Source organism: Tenrec ecaudatus, chromosome 4 (assembly GCF_050624435.1).
Source record: "Tenrec ecaudatus isolate mTenEca1 chromosome 4, mTenEca1.hap1, whole genome shotgun sequence".
In the NCBI taxonomy this organism is placed as follows: Eukaryota; Metazoa; Chordata; class Mammalia; order Afrosoricida; family Tenrecidae; genus Tenrec; species Tenrec ecaudatus.
Window position 1 is genome coordinate 69,635,755 of NC_134533.1, and position 10,137 is coordinate 69,645,891.

A 10,137-nucleotide genomic window follows, 5' to 3' on the forward strand; every position below is an offset into this window, starting at 1 on the left:
GGGCAGTGAGTTCCCATGGAGTGAGATTACTGATTAAGACGTAACTCGATGATCACCTTCGGAGCACTCTCAAACGGCTTTCTAGAGTGGATGCACCACTTTATAATCCCACTCGTCGTGTAAGGAGCCCTGGTGGGACTGTTGGGCGGCTGACTACAAGGCCAGTGGTTCAAACCGATCAGCCACTCCAAGGGTGAAAGATGAAGCTGTCTGCTCCCAATATAGACTTATGGGCTTAGAAACCCTATATAAGATGGCTGAGTTGGGGCTTACTAGTAGTGTATAAGAGTTCTAATTTCTCTGCAGCTGCACCAACACTTGCCGTTAGGTCTTTGTGCTTCTCCTTGTCCTAATGGACAGAAGTGGTATTTCACTGTAGGTTTGATTTGCATTTTCCTGATGACTAATGATGTTGAACATCTTTTCACATGCTTATTGGTCATTGGCTTATCTTTTTAGAGAAATATCTATTCCGAGTACTCACCTATTTCCTAATTGGGCTATTTATCTTTTTATTATTGAGTTATAAGAGATCTTTATTGAGTCTAGGTATCAGTCCCTTACCAGATATATGACCTGAAAACATTCTCTCCCTTTCTGTGGGCTGTCACTTTCCAAATGTTATTGTTTGTATTTCACATTTTTATCCTGAAGTCAGATGTATCTGCTTTCTTTCATTGCTGTGCTTTTGGTGTCCTATCCAAGAAGGCTCTGCCTAACAAGGGTCCCAAGGTCTATTCCTGCTTTAAGAGTGTGCAGGTTTAGCTCTTACATTTAGTCTATGGCTCATTTTGAGTTGACTTCGGTGTATAGTCTAAAGGCGGGGTGTAGTTCACTCTTTCGCATGGGGCCATTCCTATTTCCTGGAACCATTTGTTGACAAGGCTCCTGGGCTTCACTTTGAGGCACACACAGTGGCAATAATGGAGAGAGCCGGAACTCTGGGGGGCTGCTGTGCGTTTCTGCCGTTGACAAGGTGCAGTCTTACCACTTCTCGCACTATCAGTAGGATAGACTTGTAGGTTTCTAACAGATAGCTGCCTTACATAGGGTCTGGCTTTTCCAGGCCCTACTATAATTATAATTAACTCGTAATCTGGCTCCCAGTTCCACTGTAAGTACCTAGAGGTCAGGGGCTCGATCTACCTTGTTTATGACTGTATGTACAGCATCTGCACGCTTCCTAATAGTGCTCATAAATATTAGATGAATGCATTAATAACTTTACACATACTGTTAACTCCACGTACAGCTCTAGAGGCCACAGGTCTTATCATCTCCATGCTACTTAGGCTCATCCTTCCTCATCATGTTGCCTCCCATCCCTCCCCATATCCAACTCAGGGAACGTACAAGGGTACAGGCTGGGCAGACGGGTGACAAGTGGGCAGTCAATTAAGGCCTTCGACAGCCAGACTCCTACCTTCCTCTAGGACCTTTTGGTCTCAGATTGTGATGTGGCAATACCTACAGCAAGGTGTGCAATTCCATCCTCCCTTCCACACACACCAGGTGGTTCACTGCTGGGTGCCTCCATGCATGCTGTCCCCTTTGCCTGGAACGTCTTCTGCATCTCTTGGTTATATCCTTCTGCCGTTGTTAGACTTGGATCAGGTACCCCCACCTCCAGGAAGCTTTCCTTTCTCTAGGATGGTCGGGGTTCTCTGGGCTCCAGAAGATGCTGTACTCTCTTGTCTCAGAACAACACTAAGCACACTATGTTGCCACAGTCAGTCTTAGACGACTCCTTAATCAAGGGCAAGATTCATGCCTGGGTAGGTGTCCCTGTGCCATGTACAGGACCTGACATGCAGCCAACACGGCTGTGAGCTGACTCTGATGCATAGCAACCCCACGAACAGAAGTGCCCAGAGAATGTCCAAGGCCACAATCGGTACAGAGGCAGATTGGAGCAGCTGTTGAGTTTGAACTACCAACTTTTTGGTTAGCAGCTGAGCACTTAAACCACTGTGCCACCAGGGCTCAACATATGCTCTCAAATGTCAGTAAAATGAACAATGAATCTTGAGAGAAAGAGTCGACGCACTGAAGCACAAGATTTAGCACATCAAGCTTTCTTCATGAGCGTGTTTGAGCTGAGGGACAAGCAAGTTAAACTCGTAGGAGGCCTGGCTCCCTGGTGGGAGAAAGGAAATGGGGAGGTGTGCTGTCTTTCCCCCAAGTTCATTCTGAAGGAAATGTGATCTTTAATGGGACAACCGCAGCCTCACTTTTCTCAGGCCTGATTGCTCCGCTCACAGCTCGGCGGAGCCAGCACAGATGTGCCTGCAGCCTGCCCTGTGCCCTGCGTTTCGGATGACTGGTTCCTGAGTTCAGAAGGCAGGCTCAGGTTTGGAATGAGCGAAAGATCCAGGCCACCTGTTCAAATGTAGGCAAGTAGAATAGAGGCCCCAGAATGTGCAGAGCTAGAGCTGAGTGTTTTAAGTGCACGAGGTGTAAGTGCTTTTGCTCTGGAGGATGGGGAGAGATAAAAGGATGACCACCAGGGGCAAAAGGAGGAGGGTAGGGCAGAAAGAGAAGAGGCCCCATCCTGACTCTGACAGAGCCCATGGGCAGATGCAAGTCAGACTGAGGGCCACTTGCTGCAGGTTTGTTGAAAAGTCCCTGTATTCTAGGGGGAGAATAGGGAGCAGTGGGAACCAGGTCTTGCCCCTACCACAGAGAGTCAAGCCAAGAAACTTCTTAATACAAAGAGCAGAGGGTAGTAAGTGGAAACCCTGCCCTGTGCTGTTAGCCAGGCAGGACCAGCACACAGGGTTAGCCAGGAAGCAGGTCAACTGTGCCCGGAGCAGCTGGTTTGATCATCTCATACTCGGTCCTTGAGATGGTGAGCATCTCAAACCTAACTGGTTTTCCTGTTGAACTGACTGCCTTCAGCTTCTCTTCAAGAGTTCCTCTCCTGGTACAGCCTGGCCTTCTGAGACCACACTCAGACCCTCCCAGACCAGGAGGAGACTGCATTGACGGGGGGAGTTAAAGGCGGCTTCCTTCGTGAGCTGTGTCTGAAAGGCTGGCTGCACGGGAGCAGAGGGGAATAAGAGGGTGGCCTGGGGGCGGGGGTGGGGTGCCCAGACAGATGCAGGGTGTCCTTCCAGAGTAACACCTGCTCCCTGAGTAGAAGGGCACAAGTCGCCACTCCTTCGCTAGAACACTCCCAAGGCAGTCGGGGGGAAAGGAGGGGGGTCGTCCACGGCTGAGACACACCATGCAGGAGCTCCCAGAGAGGAGGGGGAGGTAAGGGGAAAGAACACCAGGCAGCCACATTTTCCAGGTGCTGCTCAGTAACCCAGATGTCAAGTTTTCAAAAACTCACTGAGAATGAAGGGGCTCTGACCTGTTGCAGCAGGTCTGCTGGGCAGAGCTAAGGGTCAGGGCACACTGAGGAAGAAATAATGAAGTAAGAGTAGCATGAGGCGCCTGTCAGTTACCTAGGGAGTAGAAAGGCTACTAAAATAGTCTCTGCACAGATCTGCCTTCTGTCCTTTCCCATTCTGTCCATCCTTCCCTCGTCTGAAACAATGCTTGAACAGTGTCACTTTCCTGTCCCAAACCTCCTCATCTCCCACTATTCAGTGGACAGAAATGCAACCCCACCCCCTGCTCTAGTCATAGTACATGGTCCCCAGGCCTGGTGGCTGGCCAGCACCCCACATCTGACTCCCTCAGGGGGGTAAAAAGGGGGTGTCTGAGGCACCCTAGCCAGAGGAGATGGGACAAGACAAACAGCAGGCCGGAAGATTGGTCCGAAAGGCCCCTACAAACGTGATCCACACAGACAAGAGTGTTTCTTCGGGACGATTCATGTCTGTCTGTCTCTCAAACATAGTTGAATTGCTCTCTGTAGAGGTGGGCAGATCTAGGTGAAAAGCAAACTTAAAAGAGCTCCAATAACCCGTGCTTGGGGCTGAACAGACAGGGCGAACAGCCTCCTGTGGGCAACAGAAAGGTAGGCTCACGGCTGCGCCGTTGCTCCACAGGCCCAGGCAGGACCTGCCGGGCAGCCCAGCCAGTCCTGCTGCACTGCGGCCGAGTGAGGCTGGCTCTTCTGTGTCTGGGGGAGTGAAGGCGCCTCACAGCCAGTTATGGATGGCTCTTATAACGGCAAGCTGACATCTGTGCTTGGTTTCTAAGATGCATCATCACATGTTTATTAAACTATTGCTCCATCATATTTATTTGGCTACGAAAGAACTCCCAGCTCATACTTTCAAAAGTGGTTTATTAAAAACTAGGCCTTGAACATTAATACTCAAAAGCACCCTTGAGAATCAATAATAATGCTGCAGATAAAATGAAAAGGAATCAAAGCAGTAAGTCTTGGAGGGGCCGTGGCTGCCTTTCAATACCTTCTGCATGTTGAGCAGTGAGCGGGGAGGAGCACTGGCGCACACTGCCACCCGAACATCTGACTTCCTGCCTCAAACATGGGCATGGGGGTGGGAGGGGAGGAGAGCTCAATGGGGGCCATCAGTTTCGTCCAGAAGAAAGTCTCTGCCCCTAACCCCCAGCCCCACATGCAGGCCCTCTGGTGGCCTAGCTGAGCAGCCATGCTGCTAACGGGCTGAGCCTGAGTTTTGTCCTTCACTGGCCAAAGAATAAGCCTCCAATCCAACCTGTCAGAGGCTAGCAGGGAGGCTGAGGAGTCTGTCCCTAGGCAGGGCATCAGCACCTGCACCCCAGCCCCCACTGCAGGCGGGACTTTATAGCCCCAAAGACTCTCTCATAGAAAGATCTCTTCCGGCTCCCTCCTAAATCCCCATGCTGCTCCCTGGGAGGCTGCTCCCTTGTTCAGGAAGCAACCAGTGGCACATGGCAGAGGGAAAATGCACAGAAGGACCCACGGCTGGGGGGAGGGGGGGTGGGACATCAAACCACACCCCAGGAAGAAGGACAAAATGGCGGGAGAATGGAGGGATATTTGGGGTTAAAATAAAGGAGACACAAACACTAACCCATTCATGGGACCAGGAGGCCCAATCCTTGGTGACCAGAGAGAAGTCCCAGAGCAGTTGGAGGAAGCGGCCCACCCCTCACCTGGCTATGAACGAGGAGGAGGGTGGGCTTTGACACTCACCTTCTGACTTCTTGGACATTGTTGGCTCGAGCAGCTTCCACCAGGGCGGCATCTGGAGAGAGAGGGGCACTGGTCAGAGCCCTAGTCACAAGCTACGCCTCAAGACGGCTCGGTAAGAAGACAGAGCAGAGGCACTTCACAAACATTGGCTTTAGCAAGGGGCACAATGCCAAGGTACATGAAGAGAAAGCTCATCACTCCTTCCTCACCTGGCACCCACTGTTACCAATTTGTTTGGCCACACCCTCCTACCTAGAGAACCCAAATACCAGGTGATGCTGTGAAGATAAACATCTGGCCTCTTCGTAGATGCCCTGGTGGCGTAGTGGTTATGGCTGGACTGCGATCCACAAAGTCTGCAGTTCAAAACCACAGCTGCTCCAAGGGGCAGGGATGGGGCTTTCTATTCCTGTCAGCAGTTAAGGCTCTGAAGCTCAGACAGTCAATTCTACCCTGTCCGGCAGGGTCACTAGGAGTCGGCATTGACGCTACCGTGGTTCTGTAGGAGCCCAGGGGCCCAGTGGGCTAGTCGGGAGCAAGAAGAAACTGCCTGCTCCTGTTGAGACAGACAGTCTCGGAAAGCCCATGGAACAGTTCCAGTGCCCTGCAAGGTCTCCAAGAGTCGGAACGGAGTCAAGGAGGGGGATTTCTTCCAAAGTTAGAAAGCTCTGTAGAAGTATAATACATTTAATGTTATCGCCATTATTAACGATCTCTCGACATTGCCCTACTTCATCCCAATTCCAGTTGCTCGACCCAATTCCCCATCTCGATTTCGCAGGTCACAAACCTAGAGGAAGGGGCAAAACGAGGTGCAGGCAGGGCGGGAGCCCCTTGGAGTGATCCCCTCAACTAAAGTCAAGGCGTCTGGCTCCAAGTCCTCTGCGTGTGATTGCCACAGTCCCTGTCCCTTTCAGCATCCGACCCCTCGCTTCCTTGCCCCCCCTGGCCCCCTGCCAGCCTCACTTGGCTGCCACAGAAATGAAATGACAATTGAAAAAATTTTGCAAACTCTTTGATGCCTAAGCAAGACAGTGCCAGAGCAGTGCAGACATGGCAGGCCTAGCAGAGGGGCAATGCAGAGCACTGGGCTGCTAACTGGATGGTCGTGGAAAAAGACAAGGCAGTTGGCTTCCTTCCGTGAAGACGCACAGCCTTGGAAACCTGGGAGAGCCGGCTGTGGGCTTGATTGGGTTTTTAAACCAGGCCCAGTCTGGGCTGCCTACAGCCTGTTGGCACCACCTTGTGGCACAAACAAAACAACACAAATCCTGCCTGAGGAGAAGAAAGCACCAATCCAACAGCGGAGGCTCATTTTTTTTCCCCCACACAGCCCAACAAGTGCTCTGGGAGCCCTGGTGTGACGCCTGGCCCCAAGGTACATGTCGGGCACTGAAAAGAATCATCCCCAGCCCTACTGCAGGGAGTCTGCCAGGGCACCCAGTGTAACAAGAGGTGGCAGAGGAGCGGTGCAGAAAAAGCAGGATCTAGAGGCAGGCCAAGGTGGGCTCCAGGTCCAGCTCTGCTGCCTACCTCTCTGAGTTGGCCCTATAGTTCAGATGAGGAGATCCAGAGCCAGACCTTGCTGGTTGCCTTCCCCAATGGTTCTCCAAAAATACACCCAGGCCTACTCCGCAGCCCCAGCTGGAAGGGGAACAGCCCTCTCCGAGACCCCTGTATCTGCTCCCTGTTCTCGCTGCATGATCAGATTGGGAGAGGAATGAATTGAAAACCGGGGGTTCCTAGCTCCTAAACATACAATATCTACTGCACTGAGGGTCTCAGCTCACAACTCCAAGTCAGGAGACAGGGCAGCCGGCGGGTCAGAAGGGGCTCAGGTCCCAGGGGTGGAACTGGATGGGGCCATAATTTTGGTAATATTGATTTCCTTGCTGCGGTTCACACACACTATCTCAGTGTCACAAAGTGTGGTCTGGAATCCCCAGGAGCATTTAGAGCAAGATCGTAGTATACAGGTTCTATGGAAGTCATGGCCCCAACCTCTAGGCCATAGTTCTCACCCTGATGCACAGTGAACTCACCAATGGTATTCGGAAAGCAGGCTGATGTTTAAGCCCTATACAGATCAACTACATCAGAAACTGGGGTGTGGGTGTTTACGACCAAAGCATCAGTAATGCTTGATAAGCTCTCCAAGTGATTCCAAGCAAAGTTAAGAGCGCACACCAAATAACAAGAAGTGAAAGACATCCTTCTCTTACAAAGTTAAGGTTCTCAGAATCCTACCCTGTGCCATCTTCTACCTGGCATGGGTATAGTGTCTTCAGGATCAACCTCCTGTGGTCTCGGAACTTCCCTCATTCAAACACTGGCCTCGGGACATTGACTGGATCATTAACCTTCCATGGTCTCTACCGCCTACAGGAGAAATCCCAAGCACTCCAACCATTCTGCCTGGCATCCAGGCCCCGCTCCATCTGCTCTCATCTAATTCCAAAGGCCTCCCTCCTGTCCACCAACCAGGCTGCCATACTGCTAGGCGCTGCACACACCATGCTGGCCTGAGACCCCTCCTTTGTGCAGGAAGGCTGCCTAAAATACAAATCCAACCCAAGGCACATTTGCTGAGTACCTACTAAGTGCAATGTACTGTGGTGAACGGTGTGTTGGTATTGGGAAGGGAAGTGGTACCAACCTGAAAAGAAAAAAGATGCATTTCCTGCTCTCAGTGGGCCTCCCTTTTTCATCTTTTCCTTATTTTTCAGGACTAAAGTGAAAATTTCCTATCCCGCCAAGGTCTCTAATCTTTCAGGAAGGATTTCCTGGTCCTGCTAGTTCTCTGAACCCCCAACAACACATAATCCCATTCACCAGACCTCAAGCCCTGACTGCCTGCCCTCACCCATTGTGTCTTAAGTTAGAAGTTCCCATAATACCTTGCCCAAATTCGACACGGAGAAGGTATCCCCTTTCCCCGGAACCCCACTCCCCGCCCAGAGGTGCAAATTATAGAATCATAGTATATCTAAGTTAGAACACTTAAGAGCCTCTAGGTCACCATCCTCATCTTGTAGACGAGGAAACTGGGGGCCAATGAGGAGGAGCAAGAATCTGGTCACAATGGGAATTCAGAGGCAGAACTCAAACAAGACCCCAGGTGTTGTGATCCCAGGCCACTGCCCCTCCTGACAGTTGGCCACAGCCCAAGGAATAAACAAATATAGGCCCAGCAGTCCCCACAGCATGAATTTTATGCATGTCAGGCCTCCGTCTTCCCCTATAAGGTACAACCGAGTGACTCTCTGCCTGCTCTCCTAGGTCTGTCCCATGACGTGGCTGGGACACTAATCTGGTTCAGCCAGTTCATGTGGTTGCTTGGGTCTCTACAGATTATCCCACTATGGCAAGATCTGGAGAACTGGCACAGCAAAGCCTTGGAGCGAGCTGAGCAGCACCCTTTCCCACTAAGCATACTGGGGGAGAAACCTTCACTGTGTGGAAACGGAAGCCAAAATGGTAGGGAGTGTCCGCCCGAAGTGACCAAAGGCAAAGCTGGCACTGAAACCAAGTCTCTGAGGTCACATCCCATTTAAACGCGTCTCTGAACCACCTGGCGGTTGCCCTGAAGGCATCCTGCGGTTCACCGGGCACCTCTTTAAACAGGAATTGGATCAGGAGGCCTATTAACACATAAAAAAGTCATACTCTAATATTAGATGTTTCAGTTCAATGCCTCGCTGGAGGGGTGGGCAAAACCACGTCCAGAGGGGAAGCTGATCTCTGGGAGACTATGCGACTCAAAGGCAGGGAGCCTTCACTGCAACAGCCTCCCCCCTGTGATCAGACGCTATCTGAGTCTCTCCAGGACTGAGGCTTTCTGGGTCTAAGTCTGTAAGCATCTCCCATCCTGCAAAGGTGCGTTGTCAGGACACTCCTCCCGCCTCGACCTCTCTCCAGCCCAGGGAGTTCCCATAATCACCATTGTTGGATGGGTTCTTGCTGTAGCAATGAACCACCAGCGCCGTGGCCAGGGCCCACACGCCCAGTCCAGCTCTGTTGGGGACCCCGCTCCAGCCGTCTTGTCCAGGGAGTATTTCTTCGGGGTTAGGAAGGCGTCCCCACGTGGTGGCCGCAAAGTACTGGGGGGCCACACGTCCTTCCCGGCGCCCCCCAGCGGCCGCCCCTCGTCCCGCGAGCAAGGCCGGCACTGTCCCGGGGCGCCCCCCGGCGGCTGCCCTCAGCCATGGCAGCTCCCCGGGGCCCCCGGTAGTTACGCTCCGGCCGGAGGCGCCTCCCTGGCTCCGGAGCGATGGAGACCGAAGTAGGCGGATGGAGAGCTGCGGCGCCAGCGCTGTCCTCCTCAATGCCAGGGACCCCAGCATCGTGACAGCTGCGGCTTCTACAAGCCCCTGGTGCCGGCCCCTGTGCTGGCCACGTCCAACATGGCTGCCGCAGCGCGTTCGAAGACGCCGCGAACGCGGTGAGGCGCGCACTGCCTCACGGGAGTGGTAGTCCAGAACCTTAGAACGCTCCGTCGCTACGGAACAAAGAAACGACATTTCCCAGAAGACTGAAACTTACGTCACAATGACTGCCGACTTGTCGGATCCCGGGGCATGTTGGGAAGTGAAGTTCTGGTGGGAGTATATGGGCGGGGCAGGAAGGGAACTACCTCGGGGGGGCGTGGCTATTGGTTACTACTCGGCCAGGGGCGCCGCCTTGCGTTTAAATATTAGAATCTCAGAGTCACTTTTGGTTAGAATGCACGTGACGTAGTTTCTGGCTCAAGCTGTAACATTTAGAAGGGACCTGTTGTGAAGCATAGACTTTTTTTTTTTTTGTAAAGTAATTTTCTTTTCTGCGTGATACAGGGCTTCAGAAAGGAAATGTACAGGGAAACCGATGCTTTTGAAGTAGGAATTCCTTCCCCCCTCCCCCCCCTACAGAGATCTCCACTTCCAGGTGTTAATTCAAGAAACGAAAGTGTATAATCATAGCAACTTTATTAGAAACAACCGAAATGTCTAAGAGTGGATGAGTGAATAAACAAATTGTGGTAGATCCTCACTTAAAAAAAAGAA

General features: G+C 51.9%; 1 protein-coding gene across 1 annotated transcript in view; it reads right to left on the reverse strand.

Moving 5' to 3' along the window:
• The window catches only part of CLPB (ClpB family mitochondrial disaggregase), a 158,296-nt gene extending 148,794 nt beyond the window's left edge, over positions 1-9,502 (reverse strand). Inside the window, exons 1-2 of the mRNA XM_075546224.1 lie at positions 9,036-9,502; positions 5,096-5,147 (exon numbers count right to left, since the gene is read on the reverse strand). Of these exons, the coding sequence (XP_075402339.1) occupies positions 5,096-5,147; positions 9,036-9,438 (455 nt within the window). The 5' untranslated portion in view covers positions 9,439-9,502. The remainder of the gene's footprint in view (positions 1-5,095; positions 5,148-9,035) is intronic.
• Between the last annotated feature and the right edge of the window lie 635 nt (positions 9,503-10,137).